Below are 16,913 nucleotides of genomic sequence, written 5' to 3' on the forward strand. Positions count from 1 at the left end.
AAAATAAATAAATAAATTTAGGAGGCAAGATTTGTCACCGTACGTCTAGCGTTTCCGGCACGAGTCAAATATTATATTTATGTTCTATTAAACAAAATTAATGTCTTAATTCGTTGCTCTACTGTCGGTTTTATACAGCTTTGGATCCCAAATCTACACCTTAATTATGCTAACTACAAGCATAATCATAATAAATTGAAGTCCAATTTATAATCATAAATAAAAATTGACACCTTTTAATAAATACTTACCAGAATAAAAAACTGAAATTTTAATTTTTTAAAGTTGAGATAAGAAGATAATGATTTATTAAATAATGAATTATCTTATAAATACATACACTTAGTTCAAAAATTCTATTTTTTTATCTTCTTATCATTTTAATTTTAAATGTTTTGAAAAATTAATATATCTTTTATTTCTCTCGCAAATAGAAAAATATATTCTCAAAAGCTTTTAAATTTTATTTAAAATTTTAAAACTTATACATGATTTGATTAAAACAAATATTTTCATAAATAAATAAAAGAATAAATATAAATTCAATTTTTTCTATTTGTTTCATTTTTATAACTATTTAAAATTTAACCCTAAATTTGACATCGTAGGTAATTTTTTGTGTAAATAGTAACAATAAATCAATAAAAATGTGTACAAATAGGTTAGATTTAAAGAAAGTTGATTCTAGATTTTGTTTTCAAAGAAAATAGGGGAATCTTAGTTGAACTCTTTTTTGTTATTGAAGTACTATTCTATGGTGATTAATTTGCCACTAAAGATTTAAAGTCCACCGGTGAAACAAATTTACTGCTAAATAATCGGGGCAAAATTTTCTGATAATTCAATTAATTTATATAATGGAACCTTCGTAAAACCTATCAATTTAAAATATTTATCTCGATTGTCATTTAATTACTTTTAAATTTTAAATTAAATTAAAATCTTTTACGAGCTTTTTTTTTTTTTAAAACAATTTCAATTTGAAATTCTTTTTTCTCCATTGTCTATTTCAATGATTACTGCGATTATATAAAAGGAGAGTAGTTTTTTTTCTCAGCTTTTCACGAGCTCTGTCTTGATTGGTTCCTTGCGAAAAATCGCTTACATTTCTTACAGTATTAAAGGGAGCTCGCAAAATCGCGATAAAGAAAACAGTAATTTTTTTCTGTAGATTAAACAAAAGGAAAATTTCTTCTTAGTATCTCCATTTGATGAAATTACGCTGATTTTGAGGCTGGTTTTCTGCTTTTTTTTTCCTTCCATTTCTAGCTCTGCTCCCACCAACAAGGTACCTTTTTTTTTTTTTTGTGTTGTATTTCCTTGTTCGTGTTTTCTAACAGTTTAAATTTGTCTGATTTGATATGAGCTCCGATTTTCAAATATTTGAGCCAACATGGGTTTTGCTCATTTTTTAACCTGGGTTTTCGTTAGATTTTAGTATTGGATAGCAAATATCAGTTAATTATAATGAAAAGGACGTGATTTTGAATGGAAATGAGCTTACTATATTTATTACTTTCGGGTGGCGGCACTCACTCATAGATTTTTGTATGGAAATTTATCTACTTACTTTCCTTTATTTTCTTCCTTTTCTAGTTTCAGTCTTAGAATCATCCAAAACGCCTTTCTTCTTCTTCTTCCTTTAGAAGTTTAAAATTTGATAGGTGCTCTAAGAGTTTCACTTTCAGCAGGGTTTATGGATTTAGTATCTTAAAATTGGTAAGTCTAATTTTGATCTTATTTAAGAGCAGTAAGTCTTTGGTTAAGTTAAAAACCATTTCATGCTTGTCCTTATTACTGGGCTAGCTAGGTTCAGAGAGTGATTTGTGTGGGATTTTTTTTCCTTCCTTTTTTGGTTTCAACTTTAACTTCATTGTGTTATTTCTTCAAACTTTACTGTTGAAATTTCAGGTTAGTAAAATGCCCCGGCCTCTGCATCGAGGTGTATCTGGTATACGGGTCTCAGGCAATAGCAATGACTTTTGGGATGCCGAAGTGAAAGATAAAACAGAGAAGGAAGAGTCGGATAGAAATCATTCTTCTAGTCAGAGCTTTTTGTCCCTCAGGTCTCCTTTTCGGTTATTTTTTCAAGATAATTCTCCACCCAAATATGGTGTCACTGAGAATGGTTTTACATCCGATCCCTTCCGTGGTGGGACTCCAAGAAGCCGGCATAGGTTAACAATGCTGTTTTTGAAGTTAAGTTTAGTTGTGATCGTGATTCTTGCTCTTACTGGATCATTTTGGTGGACCATCTCCATTTCAACATCATCTAGGGGTCATATATTTCGTGGTTATAGGCGACTTCAAGAGCAGCTTGTTTCTGATTTGTGGGATATAGGGGAACTTTCTCTTGGTCCTTCACGGTTGAAAGAAATAGAATTCTGTTCTGAGGAGTCTGAGAACTATATTCCTTGCTTTAATGTTTCTGAGAATGTTGCTTTGGGTTATTCTGATGGTAATGAGTATGACCGACTATGTGGGCATGGGTCAAGGAAAAGTTGTTTAGTTCTTCCACCTGTGAACTATAAAATTCCTCTTAGGTGGCCAACTGGGAAAGACGTCATCTGGGTTGCTAATGTTAAAATTACTGGTCAAGAGGTATTTTCCTCTGGCAGTTTAACGAAGAGGTGAGTGGTTGTTTCTCTTGTCAACCAAACTTTGTTATCTAATTGCCTTCATCCACCCTCCCCTTCCCTCCTTACCTATTTAAGTGTTTCTTCAGCTCCTTGCCTTGTGCCATTGCAGGATGATGATGCTGGAGGAAGATCAGATTTCTTTCCGTTCAGCATCACTTATGTTTGATGGTGTGGAAGATTATTCTCATCAGATTGCTGAAATGATTGGACTGAGAAATGAATCTAACTTCATACAAGCAGGGGTAAGCGAAATTTTACCTTGGAACATACATGTTGAGCTCCTACTGTTGAATTCTTTATGATTTTTTTCCCTTGTCTATTTTATTCTAATATTAATAAGGTTATTTCTGTTTAGCTTCAAGGTTGGCCTGCATTTTTTATTGCTTTATTATCTCTTACTTGACAGTAAACTGTTAATGATACCTTTTGGTTGCTCATTGCACTTCTTGGAATTTAAAGCCTGAATTAGCTTAAAGCCTTCTTAATAGCTACCATGATCTGGAGTGCCATAATTCTATTTACTTTCTTTTGCATTTCCAATAACAGTTAAAATGTTTCTACTCCCCCTACCTGATCTGAATTTAGCGCTACTGTTGCAGGTACGAACCATCTTGGATATAGGATGTGGTTATGGTAGCTTTGGAGCTCATCTTTTTTCCAAACAGCTCTTAACGATGTGTATTGCAAACTATGAGTCCTCAGGCAGCCAAGTTCAACTCACTCTCGAAAGGGGCCTTCCTGCAATGATTGGTTCTTTTAATTCGAAACAGTTACCATATCCATCTCTTTCATTTGATATGCTGCATTGTGCACGTTGCGGTGTTGACTGGGATAAAAAAGGTATAGTTTAAACTTTGGTGGTGTAGAATTTGCTGCCTCTTTCCACATCTTTTCATCCCTCTCCCCCCTCCCGCTACCCTGGTTTGTTATAATTTCTTATGTTGAGAGAGTCATTTTGTGTTAGGAATAGAAATAGGGCTAGAATCATTATTGTATGACAGAAAAAAGTTCTGTTGAATATTCTGTATATAAAAGGTCCTTTATGAATGTTTTATTGGTTTTTTGGCAGTTAACTCCTGCCAACCGAAGGATAATTTAACAGAATACACAAATTCCATGGTCAACTTCCTTTATTATTGCTTAAAGTTCTGAAAATTTGCCTCACTTCAGCAGCTCTTATTTTTCCTAATTTGAATGTGTTATCATCTGTTGGCAAAATGTGTGCCACAGATGGTATTTTATGCCAAATTGTGTGACTTCTTTAATTATTATTATTTTGTTGTAATAAAAGTTTTATGCCAAAATGTTGTGCCGCAGATGGTATTTTCTTGATTGAAGCTGATAGAGTTCTGAAACCGGGTGGATACTTTGTGTGGACTTCACCTCTTACCAACGTTCATACTTTTCTTCGGGACAAAGAGAAGCAGAAAAGGTGGAATTTTGTTCATGATTTTGCAGAAAATCTCTGCTGGGAGTTGATATCACAACAAGATGAAACTGTTGTTTGGAAGAAGACCAATACGAAGAGTTGCTACAGCTCCCGGTAAGGCAATTTTTTAAATTCTATTTACATAAAATTTCTTCAAACATTTATGTATTTTGACTATGTGAATCTTGGAAATCTTTATTACTTGAGAGCAGTAGGTTGTCCTGATCGTGTTATTGTAATGTATGTATCCAGGAAGCCTGGTTCTTGTCCTCCTATTTGTAGCAAAGGACAAGATGCTGAATCTCCATATTATCGGCCTCTTCAAAACTGTATAGGTGGAACAAATAGCCGCCGATGGGTTCCTATTGAGGAGAGGGCAACATGGCCTTTCAGGTCTAATTTGAACAAGAATGAACTAGAACTATACGGTAATTTGATGCTCTTTTCAAGGTTGTATTAGAAGTAAATTCCATCAAGCATTGATGACAGAAATTTCTGACTGCCACTCTGATTTATCTGTTTTACCAGGTCTACACTCGGAAGAACTTGTTGTAGATACTGCAAACTACAAAACAGCTGTTCGTAATTATTGGTCCCTTCTGTCCCCCCTAATATTCTCAGATCATCCAAAGAGACCTGGTGACGAGGATCCTTCTCCACCTTATAACACGTTCAGGAATGTGCTAGACATGAATGCTCGCTATGGTGGTTTTAATGCTGCATTACTGGAAGCAGGGAAGTCTGTCTGGGTCATGAACGTAGTCCCAACAACTGGACCCAACTACCTTCCCCTGGTTCTTGACAGGGGATATATCGGTGTATCACACAATTGGTGATTCTCTCCTCTAGCTATATTTTTTTTTTTCTTTGTTGCAGTGTTGTTTCAGTATGTTCTTTATATGAATCTAAAATATGAGCAGTCTTATAGTAATTTCTATGGGGCCAAAGAATGATTTTCAGCAACTTGATATACTTTAGTATAAGCTTTTCTCTCTAAGAGTAAAATAAAATCAAATGCAGTGAATGAAGAAAGCATTCGTATATTTAAAATGTATGCATCATGCAACAATATTAAGAGTTGAACTGAAGGAAACTCTGCTAGACTTATCTTTCTATTTAATGTTTGCTGTGTTTATTGTAACTCAAGTTTGAAGTTAGTACAGCATATTAGTTGATTAGGTTCACAGTTGATTAACCATGTTTCTAATTTTAATGATGGGATATTCTTGCGATGGTACTTCTCCTAGCCACTTTTATCTTTCCTTTTCTGTTTTATGTTATATTGTCTTATGATCCATCTGCATCATATTCAGGTGTGAAGCATTTCCAACATATCCTAGAACTTATGATATGGTGCATGCTGATGGACTTCTATCCCTTGAGACTAGTCAATATCGCAGGTGCACCATGCTTGATCTTTTCACAGAAATAGACAGGTTGCTTCGTCCAGAGGTACTAAACCAAAGCTATCAATTATTTAAATCAGGCCATATTTTAGTTCCTTTTGTGGTTGCCTTCTGTTTCTCTGTTCTTGATCAGTGGATTTAAGTTCAATTCTTAATGTGTTATTATTTCATGCCAAACCCCTTTTTCTCGTCATTCTAACTGATAATTTTAGTAAACACTCAAGAAAAAAAGAAGCAAGCACTTATTCATTTGGTTTTTCTCCGTAACTAATGTTGATTTGAGAACTTTTGTAGCTATATTTTTGGGGTTTGATGTTACTTTCTCTTGTAGATTTGAATGTCTGTATGAACATTTGTATATGCGACAATGATCGCTTAGCTGGTTGGCCTTTGAAATTAAGAGATCCAATCACCGGAGGATCACTTCTTCCATGGATACCACTCAAAATAGTATTTGTTTAAGTCGTACTCATTCAGCAGTCTCATATTGCTTCTCTATCATGGCTTAGAGACATGACTCACACTTTCATACTATGCAAACATCTATGCATATGTTAAATTCTATCAACTGTTAGTAGACCTTTCTAACGCTACCAATGTTTACTGCAATGTTTTAATGATTCAATGGTGGATGCAGGGTTGGGTAATAATTCATGATAAGGCTCCTCTTATCGAATCAGCTAGAGCTCTAACTGTGCAGTTGAAGTGGGATGCCAGAGTCGTAGAAATCGAAAGCAACAGTGATGAGAGACTCCTAATCTGTCAGAAACCATTCTTTAAGAGACAAGCAACAAGCTAAGAACAATATCTGGAGAAGAAGCCCCAAAATTTTTCAAGTCTTGGTATTCAAATTCATTTTGTGCATTTTGAACAGAAAGAAAGAAGAAAGCAGCAAAGATAGTCGATGAAAAACAAAAATGAAAGCCGCAAGGCATAGATAGGGTTTTGTAATTAATCGAAAAGGAGGCGCCATTGCAAGGGAAAAACGTATAGCTTAGGTTTAAAGTTTTCATGTTCTTTGTTTCATTATTACTATACAAAATACATGATTTAAGGTTGTGCAAAAAAGGTTACAGATTAAGCTTCTAGCTGTGCAGCATAGAGAAAAGAGAAGAGAATGAATTGCAGAGAGAATGAAAAAGAAAAGAAAGAAAGAATTGCCTGTAAGTGCATTTATGATGAAAATTTATAATTCATGTTATGTTCTTCTTCGAAACCAATATGGTGGATGGTGTTATTGATCTGAATTGAATTGAGAACTCAAGTGAATCGTTTTCCTTTGGATTTGATTTGAATTATCAGTTGAATTTTCTACTGAATTTTGTAAGCAAACCAAACTGTGAAACCAAGACTTTAATCTGGATCATGATCAAGGATTAGTTTCAGGGCGAGTTAAATTTGTTTTGTCTGAGATTATGTAAACAAGATATAAAAATTTGGAACGATAAAAAGGGTTTGTTTATGCAATCCTTAAAAACAAACTTCATGCACTAACACTTGATTATACCACACGAACACAAATCAAATTACCAAAAATACAAAAAGAAACCCCGGGGGTTGATTTGTCTGTGAAGCAAGCAGTCTTTAGGTTCACTCACAAAGCAAAAACAAGGAAATAAAGAAAAAAGTGCCCATGAATTGTCCAGGCAAATTACTGGTAAAATATCTTAACGGGATGAAGAAGCCAGTGCAGGTGATTTCGCAGATGAGTGATAGCGACTTCGGCTCTTCGACTTGTTCTTGTTCTTATGCCCCAATCCCACACTGCCCCTATGCACACTGGCGGATGTTGAAGCACCTTGGCTTGTTCTTTTTGATGCTTTTCTTCTGGAGCTCCAACTGCCACTCCCTAGAGCAGCTTTGGCAACACTATCAGTGAGCACTTCCCTTGCCCTTTGTGGTTTAATGGGTTGCTTGTTCAGGTACGTAAGCTTAGGGAGCAAGCTACAAACTGCCTTTCGCAGCTGGTCATCACTAATGTTGCTCTGAACTGGATTTCCCAACAGATTCAATGCTTGCAATGAGTTGTAGTTGGCGACAAGCTGACCCAATGCCCTTGTTGTCGTTATCTTGTTGAAGCTCAGGTCCAATACTGTCAACTTCAAGAACCTATGTAGCCCTTCAACATCACTTATCTTGTTCCCAGCAAGGTACAGTTCTTTGATCAGTATGCAGTTTGACAACCCTGGCATCATTAATGAAACACAATGCACTTTTAGAACTACATGCAAGTTGTCTAAGGAGAATGTTTCTAGGTGACGGATTCACGAACTAGTTACCTACCATGTCCAATTCGAGCAATGCGGTTATAACTAAGGTCAACAACTCGCAATCGAGTTAACTCCCTGAGTCCTTCGATGGTGCTGATCTTGTTTCTTGACAAGTTGAGTATGTGAACGCCCTTTGGCAGTGATCCAGGAGTAATATGGGCTGCCGAGAAAGCAAGAATCATAGTCATATATCAGAGTGCAAACTGCAAATTAGTTATATCATCAACTTCTTTTCAAGAGCTTACTTATAAAGTTGTTCGACAAGTTGACAGACCGAAGGCTGGTGAAACCTGAGATGATTGGAATAGCTTTCAAACCTATTCCTGATATGTGAGCAACGGTTGAGGAAGAATTGAGAGTCTGAATGACACTATTGGCATGTAAAATCTCCTCAGAAAGATTGATATCCGAACGGCGAGTGAAGTAGGCAGTGTTTCTTGCTGGTGATTTACCAGTGTCTGGAGAAGGTGGAAATGTGATGCCCTCTTCATCATTCACATCATCAGCAGGCTGCACAATTTCGGTTTCGAGATCTCTCACCCATTCATCGACTCTTGAGAACGATGATGATGGAGCAGGGAATGCAACCCATTGGTTCTGGGTCCATAAACCAGAAACTCCATTATGAAAACCTTTCCAGCTCCGGTTGTCATCGCAGTTGCCAGTGAAGCCTTTGTTCAAGGACTCTCCCGTAAACGATCCCGGTGATTCCATCTTGCTCGGTTTCATTGCTTGATGTAGATCAATTGTGTCTGAAGAATACCCACCTTGCTGGTTCAAAGTAGCAGTGATAGGAGCAGGTTGCGGTTTGGTCGTCCAGTTGTGAGAGTTCCGATGGCTCCAGAGGAAGAACTTCCACCATAACTTTCTGCTTCTGGAAGGTAGAACTTGACTCGAAGAATGTTTTTTCAACATCACTCGGTCGGCACTGCAGCGAGTCATCACAGAAGCAGGGCTAACGAGATTAAGTCCTGCAGATAAGTCCTGCAAGTCTTCAAATGACTGAGATGGAGGGAAATGATCAGCTACCTCTCTTAGCACATTCCTCCTCTCCAAATCAGAACACGAGCGCTTAAGCATAGGTGAAGCCCAGAACTCAGCCCTCCTCATCCCAGGATCACTAACATGTCCACTTTGGAACTTATCAACAGCCTTTTCAACCTCTTCCTTGGCTTCAGTTTCAAATGAATCTGAAGAAGCAACCCTTTTGGTTCCAAAATCAAATTCTTCACTTGAGTTGACCACATGGACTTGGAGATCAAAGTCAGAGAATTCTCTCTTGATTGATGCATTCTCTTCATGCTCATCTTCCCCTTCATATGCTTTCTCTACTGCTTCACATCCAACAGGGCTCCCATGCCTGATCACCTTGACATTGCAATCCTCCTTAAACCCAACAGGTGCTGGGACACTAAAAGTTGTCGATTTCAATTCATCGCTCTCTAAGGGCTTCACCGGTTGCTGTTGGAGCTTAATTTGGAGGGTTCTACCATTCTTTTGCTCACCAGCCCCCTACAAGTGAAACAGATTCAAGCCAGATGAAGCAGGAAATCATTACATGCACAAAATTGAAGTCTTATGTTAGACTTTTAAATCCCATTCTTACCTTATCTTTCTTTTTCCTCGAGGTCAACAAAGAGAAACAATTGAATTTGGCCATTTTATGAAGGACCTGGGTCAAAATCTAAGAGAAGCCTAAATGTATATATGCAATGAGTGCACCGTTTTATTTTCGCTCTTCCGCCTCTTGAACGTAAACTATCTAATAACCTCACATCTCTAACCGATTCTAATTAACAATGGAACTTGAGTTTGTGGTTTAAACGTTAGCCATAATCAACAGGAAGGCACCAAACCAAGGAGCGTGTAGAATCTGAAGGCGAATGACCACCAGAAATGAAAGGGCCAACGCCTTCTCCGGCTCGAGAAGGTGTCACTAGATTGTCGGCCAGAGTTGAAGACCCAGCTTCTTTCCAGAAGCTACTTTTAAATCTATCCTGTTTAAGAAGAAAAGCAACCAAGTGGTTAAGAAGACTCCAAAGCTCCTTTAAGGTAGAGTTAATTTTTCACACCTATTTGAGCAAATATCTGTGTCAGTTTGCCTTGTTATTACATAACCCCATTAATAAAAGAATCTCGCTCAAGACGTCTCCCAACTCCACATTGAAGTATTACATAACCCCATAACCTTTTAAGGATGACATCAAATGGATTACAACACTCTCAGATTCGTAACTTAAAACATGGGATCTGGAATGCAAGTGAAGTTTCTGGCACAGATTAGTTAAAGAAGAAAAAACAAAGCAGAAAGTTGGAAAAAAAGAAAAACTAACCTATTGAAGCTAATCTCCACCAGATTGTTATCCTTGGAACGCCTTTGTTGAGCAAAAAGCAAGGAAATGGTTTCGAAGCTTTGGATAAATGAAAAAGCAGATTATTTGAGAAGAAAGGTAGAGAGGTGCTAAAATATGGGAAGAAGAGACTGGAAATAGCGAGAGATGGCTGGTTGTAAAGTAATATAGTAAAATAACATACGCGCATGAAACACGGTGTAATGGTTATGGAATGGAATCTCAATTCTCAACCTACCTATTAATTATTTTTTAGCAAAACCAGTGTATGGATCATATTTAATTTGAGTGATTGGAAGAATCAGGGAGACTAATTTGGGCTAAAATGAAAGAGATTTATTATCAAATTTTTGTCATGTGGAAAAAAAGGGTCCGTATTTTTTTTTTTTTTGGAAAGTAGAAAATGTCTTTGTGAGTTAAAGAGTGATTTGGAAAGTACATAGGATCCAAGAGTTTCATGGAACTCTCCTGCCTTTGGTTCGGTCATCGGTGCTTTTGACTTTACAAGCTTTCCTAGATTTCTCCTGCTCAGACAGATGTCTTTCGTCACGTCTGCAAGTTAATTGGGTGTTGCATGTGATCTAAAAATCGATAGTTTTATTGGGTGCTTGTTATTCAGTTTTAGTGGCAATGAAATAGAAAAAAAGTTGATGAACCGACAATGCTACCGTAGACTGCACTTATCAGAGTACGGCCCATTTTCCAGCTTGCCTTCATCATAAATCATTCCATTGCAGACAGGCATATGAAGACAGCCAAATTGCATTGCCGTGCAATTTCATCCCAACTGTAAACGTCCTCTTTTATCTTCCTGTCTTTATCTTGCTTCTGACGTCTAACCTTCATTTTAATTTTATTTTTTGTTTTGATCTGATTCTTTTCCATATTCTCTTTTAGATATTATTGCTTAAATTACGCAAATTTTGTGAACCACGAAATCAGCATAAAGGAAGATCAATAATTCAATTAGCATTTATCCTTACCACGCGCTCCCTCCCTCCCTCAACTCAATCAATCATCATCATTCTTCTTATTCCTTAATCAAAATAAAAAATCAGTTTTTTACCAAACAAATGGACCCTTAAAAATTATTTCTCATCTGAAACAACACAATGATCAGGACGGACACCAGCCATGCCATGGTCATGCAGGAAAAAAAGTGACTTTTCTTTATTACATGACTATGACGTCCACGTGCTATGATATTGATTTGCTTCTTAGCTACTTCCCTACATATAATTGCATCAACAATCTCATATCCTCTACTGTTCATAATTATATCTACACATCTCCCAGATTTTCCGGGAAAAAGAAGAAATGAAAATCGAGTTCAAGTACATACGAATTACGAGTATAAATACAGTGTTTTTGCCGACCTATTTATGATGCAACAGCGCATGCAAAATATTTCCTCTCAAATGGTACTGGATTGAAGGTTTTTTAAAGTTGAATTATGATTTTGATTATGACATGAAAAATAATGGGTTTTTGTTTTTGAAGTTGTTCCCCTGTATCCATGTCGTGGACTGAAAACCAACCTCTTATTATTTCCTAAATAGAATATGGCACTGTTCCTATTTGGAACATTTTTAAAATTTCAAGCCTGTTTTGGTCTAAAATATATATTGGGTAATAACTAATAATATATAGCTCTTGGGAACATCAAGGGCCATGAATAGTGTGCCAAAAGGAGGCAGAGAAAATATAAATCTGGGAAAACGAATTGGATTTTATTGCTGTTTTGTTTTCCCCTTTTTTGTCGCTTTTACACTTGATTGCATTGCATTTGATCTATAGACACTACCTAAATTTGACATTTAGGGTCAAGCTACAATCTCTCTTTCTTTCCGACACGGTAATATATATTAACACCATCAGACGGAACTTAGCTTCTCTTTGACTCTGAATCATCCGTTGGCTAATGATGAGCCCAAAATAACTGATTTAGTTAATATTTGAGTTAAAAAGAGCCTGTTTTGGATTCAGGTTTATCCCATTTAAATATCCTTCTTTTGCTTTCAATCAACATTGGCAACTTGGTGTAGCCATAGGTTTCTATTTTTAACCGAAAGTGCATGTCTTTTTGGGTCTTAACTCATGCATGGAAAAACGAAATGAATGACAGTCTCTAATTTATTATTGCTCTCTTTTATGTTATCCATCTGCATTCATTGCACTTCTGTCTGTTCCCTCTCAACCTTGACACTCCTAAACCTTAACGGGAGAATAACAGACAACGGCCATTAAAGATGGTAGACCATAATTACATATAGGTGAGCTAATGGCTTCTATATTTTCATAGAAAGCACTGAGCTGAAACTAGTTGGATGACAAAAGTCTGCATATGGGTTCGTCGCAGGCTGCACGTCTTTTTCCTTCGATCCAAAGGATCTCTTCTTCGTCAGCTGTGTTCAAATTTTAAGGGTATACAACATATTGGTTAAACCAAATCAAATGAAGTTGAAATAATTTTCAGTTGATTCGATTTATTTGGTCGATCTTTCATTTTGAAGATATTGATACATAGGGGACTAGGTAGTGAAAACAAGTGGTTCACAATGTTTATAACAGGACAGAAGCAGTCTAGTACAGTGGCCTGAGAAGAGAAGGTGGCGTTGTAGCAAAGGTAGGAGAATGAGGAGTGCGGATTTCTTGCCCCTTCCCTCATGCCACGAGTTATATATATATATTGCCCATTGTCCCAAGGTACCACGTGTTAAGTCATTTTAGTGGATAAAGTGGTTTGGTATCATATGTTTAGCTAAAGAAAATAATGAAATAAAATAAAATTATATTGGGATAACTGATTTTATTGTAAATAGATTAAAGATATCCTAACACATTTACGACAATGTCATTGTACGAGCACTTAGTAAAGTAACTTTCATAACGATATATATTAAGGGAAAGATCAATCATGGCATTAGAATAGAATGACTCCATGACTTCTATTGTGTCTAAAAATATTGTTTTCTAAACCGATTTTTCCAACAATTGACCCATCTATGAAGATCGATTCATATGAAGAAACATATCTTACAGATTGGATCAATTTAAATCGAAACAAAAAATAAAATCTCTGAATTTAAGGAGATTAGATTGTCTAGTTAAAGACTTAGATATCTTTGAGGCTTAACCCACAAATTGGAACCTAAGCTATACCTTTCTTCTTATCTTGGTACTAAACTTTTTTTTGGTCACAAGTGATACCTAGCTATTTTTTCCCAAGTTGGTAACTTCATGAGTCAAATCATTAAGTCTATTTTAGAAAAGGCTTGACCCACAAATTAAAACATAAAGTATATTTTTTCCCAAGTTGGTACCTAAACTTTTTTTTGGTTGCAAATGGTACCTAAATTGTAACACCCCCTAACCCTTATTCGTCGCCGAAATAAGGTTACGGAGCATTACCGAACTTTCCAAATCAAATACAAATATTTTATAATCATTTACCAATTACATCATTACTTAGTTATATTGTCCCTCTTTTAAGCCCTCGAGACCCAAAATACGTGTTAGAAACAAATCGGGACTAAATCGAGTACTCTAAGATATTCTTTTATGAAATTTCAAAAAATTTCCTAGATGCAGGGCATACACACCCGTGTGGTCAAGGGATACGCCTAAGTAACCATGAACATTTTCGTGCCTCAGGCCATGTTCTATCCCGTGTAACTCTCTAACGTAGGTCGCACAGCCAGCCACACGTCTATGTGCTAGGCAGTGTGTCTCAAACGACTGAGACACATGTCTGTGTCTCTGCCCGTGTAAAATTACCTGAGCATTCTGTTTTTGAAATTTTAAAGTTACAGGGGACACACGGCCAAATCACATGCTCATGTGTTACCCGTGTGTCTCACACGGTCCAGTCACAAGCCCGTGTGTCTCACACGGTCCAGTCACACGCCTGTGTGTCTGGCCATGTGGACTCAATATGAACCTTAAACATCAAGTTTACCATTCCCTGCAATCTTAGACATCAAGTAATTCATAACCAATCATTCAACCAATCCAAAACACAACCAAGTACATCTAAATCATGTCAAAACTACCAACCTAGTTGCCTAATCAAATGTATCCTCAAAGATACCCCAATATTTTATCAAAGCATTTCGATAAGACACCGTCCAAGCCAATTCAAAATCATGCCAAATTTCAATCCCAACTTGCTTATATCATATCCATATATACCTTAACTTAACATACCACATCATAATATCATCACAACACATATAATCTACCAATCAACTTAGAAAATCATTTACAACCATTCCACAAAATGATATACACTTAGACATCCTAGGTACATGCCATTACCAAAAAGAAACATACGTCACCACGTTTTGAGTTCGGGATTGTTGTAGATGTCGAATCAATGATCAACTTTAACACCTAACCTGAGAATAAAAAACAAACCGTACACTGAGTATGAACTCAGTAGTATTTCTATAATTCGAATGCTTAAAAGTAGAGTAATTTAATATTCACATTTAAACCTACATTAATAATAATCAATCATTTGATCAATTTATTCATAATACATTCAATTCTCATCAATTGCTATCCCAAATAGCTTTTCACAATATCAACACATATTACTTGAACCATAATATTGATCATTCATATTCAATTCACAAATACTCGTTTCATGTGTCTTTAGCCATAATTCATTTCACTATTCAATATCAATCATAATACTGTTTATTTCAATAACCCCTATTAACATGACTCGGACTTGGACGGATACACGGATCCAACCAAAACACATCAATTTGGCACCCAGTGCCTCATCGGATAATTCGCAGTAATAGGTTAACACCCAGTGTCTCATCGGCCCTGCCGAAGTAAGTTGGTAACCAATACCTCATCGAATTTATCCGAAGTAATGATTTGAGACCCAGTCCCTCATTTACTCAAAGTCGAAGTATTCCTGAACTCTTCCAATCCTATGGCATGCCATCTATATCCGACTCAGCCTGATACAGTTAATAGGGTTTCAATTCACTTTTAAAATACCACAATTATTCAATACTCAATTATCACATAAATCACAATTTCATATACATTCAATTCAATATCAAAAATGCTAGCACTTACCTTATTTACTTATCATAAACATTTAAATCAAAATACAACAATTAGAAATTAAATTTGGATTATAGACATACAAACCGTAATTTCTGAGCTATTTTTCGTTGAATTTTTCTTTTCCTTTCTTAGCCAAAGTTTCCGGCACAACGTTAGCTACGGAAATTAAACAATTAAAAATCATCAATACTACACAATTTCACATTGAATATTTCAATTTATATTCAACTTTTTCCTAAATTCCAATTTAGTCCCTAAATCGAGACTAACTTTATTTCTCCAAACTAATTCCATATTTTCATTCAATTTCCACTTTATACTAATTTCAACTATCTAATTTCACTTAAATCCTTAAATTTTAAATTTTTTCAATTTAGTCCCTATTACTCAAAACTTATAATTTATTTTACAATTCAATCCTTTTTAATTTCTAACCTAAAATTCTATCAATTTAACCCCAATACTTAAATTATCCAAGGTGAACAACACTAAAATCCACTAATTCCTAAAATTTCAACATAAATTAAGTAGTGTTTAACACTAGTGTCGAAACCATTTTTATTTTTGGAAAAACAGGGATGGCTTTTAAAACCAAAATGTGGAGTCACCACCAATCTTTTTGTTTAGTGTGATTGGATCACTTAATAAAACATTTTGTTCCATTTAGATCCATTTTGGTCCGCGTAAACTTAAAAATGGGTTCGGGAGTAGATTACGTATGAGGAAGGGTTAACACCCTCAATACGCCCAAAAACTGGTACTAGATTAATTAAGTGTTATCCTTATGTCTAGATTTTAAAAAAAAAAAGAAGAAGAAGTTTTGAAACATGATTCTTATTAAAACACTTAAGTGGTTCAAGTTGATCGTCAAAATTCTCTCGTTTCAAAGGTATGCAGCATCATATCCAGCACAATTGGACACGATCCTTTATACCTTAAAAAATACGATTGATTTTTTACTTTCAAAAGCTCGTACGCCAAAAATTATAAAAGGATATCCAGATATTTAGTCCGACGAAAAATCATACCCAGCACAATAAGGCACGATTTCCCGAATTTCCAAATATTGAATATTGCCTTATTTTAGAATCTTTGAATAAAGAAAATCGGAAATTAACTCAAAACACATTTATTTGTTTTAAAATACGATGGAACACTTAATGGATTACAAAGAAACATTTGTATGACAAAGGATTAATAAACATGAAATAATATGCACACATAAAATGCAATAAACTGTAATTAATAAATCCAACAATTAAATACAACTATTCTAAGTAAAATGTGATCAAATTTTTAAGCATGGATGGAAATCAATTAATATAACAAATAAAACGATGAATAATATACAACAACAATAAATATGGCACAATATAAAACAATCAACCAAACATGTTCAAAACAAAATGAAAATTAGAAGTCAATGTGGTGAGATAATTTTAAAACAAAGATTTAACTAATGAACCCATAATTTATACAATATATGAATTAATGAATTGATAGATTTAAAACTATTTGCAAGAACAAACTAGAGATATATACGTAATTATTAAAATATATGTTATAGAATGAATATTTTTAAATCGAATAATATACTAAGTGTTAAAGAATATTAGTTTAAAATTGACAATTTACATACAATAAAGGAGAATTTAAATTATGTATAAAATATGCAAAGATAGTAAAATATATAATGAAATATAATTTTAAGAACATAATAGATTTACAAA

At 35.2% G+C, this 16,913-nt stretch overlaps 2 protein-coding genes across 4 annotated transcripts; one reads left to right on the forward strand and one right to left on the reverse strand.

The window, feature by feature from the left end:
* Positions 1 to 1,001: 1,001 nt before the first annotated feature.
* LOC108470375 (probable pectin methyltransferase QUA2) lies at positions 1,002 to 6,690 on the forward strand. Of its 2 annotated transcripts, none has more exons than XM_017771649.2 (9): positions 1,002 to 1,288; positions 1,912 to 2,630; positions 2,749 to 2,881; positions 3,239 to 3,479; positions 3,957 to 4,182; positions 4,321 to 4,496; positions 4,597 to 4,900; positions 5,382 to 5,520; positions 6,112 to 6,690. In XM_017771649.2, exons 2-9 carry the CDS (start codon positions 1,921 to 1,923, stop codon positions 6,271 to 6,273), a joined length of 2,091 nt encoding a protein of 696 aa, XP_017627138.1. In that variant the 5' UTR covers positions 1,002 to 1,288; positions 1,912 to 1,920; the 3' UTR covers positions 6,274 to 6,690. The 2 variants fall into 2 exon arrangements, with proteins under 2 accessions (XP_017627138.1, XP_017627139.1); XM_017771650.2 differs by lacking the exon at positions 1,002 to 1,288 and adding an exon at positions 1,312 to 1,719.
* Positions 6,297 to 11,614, reverse strand: LOC108473751 (uncharacterized). Of its 2 annotated transcripts, XM_017775488.2 has the most exons (6): positions 10,078 to 11,614; positions 9,817 to 9,994; positions 9,351 to 9,741; positions 7,990 to 9,256; positions 7,758 to 7,904; positions 6,297 to 7,659 (listed from the first exon to the last, which is right to left on the reverse strand). In XM_017775488.2, the coding sequence occupies exons 3-6, from the start codon at positions 9,402 to 9,404 to the stop codon at positions 7,142 to 7,144; spliced, it is 1,986 nt and encodes a 661-aa protein (XP_017630977.1). In that variant the 5' UTR covers positions 9,405 to 9,741; positions 9,817 to 9,994; positions 10,078 to 11,614; the 3' UTR covers positions 6,297 to 7,141. The 2 variants fall into 2 exon arrangements, with proteins under 2 accessions (XP_017630977.1, XP_017630976.1); XM_017775487.2 differs by lacking the exon at positions 9,817 to 9,994.
* Positions 11,615 to 16,913: the final 5,299 nt, after the last annotated feature.

The sequence above is a fragment of the Gossypium arboreum genome, chromosome 5 (assembly GCF_025698485.1).
Source record: "Gossypium arboreum isolate Shixiya-1 chromosome 5, ASM2569848v2, whole genome shotgun sequence".
Lineage (NCBI taxonomy): Eukaryota > Viridiplantae > Streptophyta > Magnoliopsida > Malvales > Malvaceae > Gossypium > Gossypium arboreum.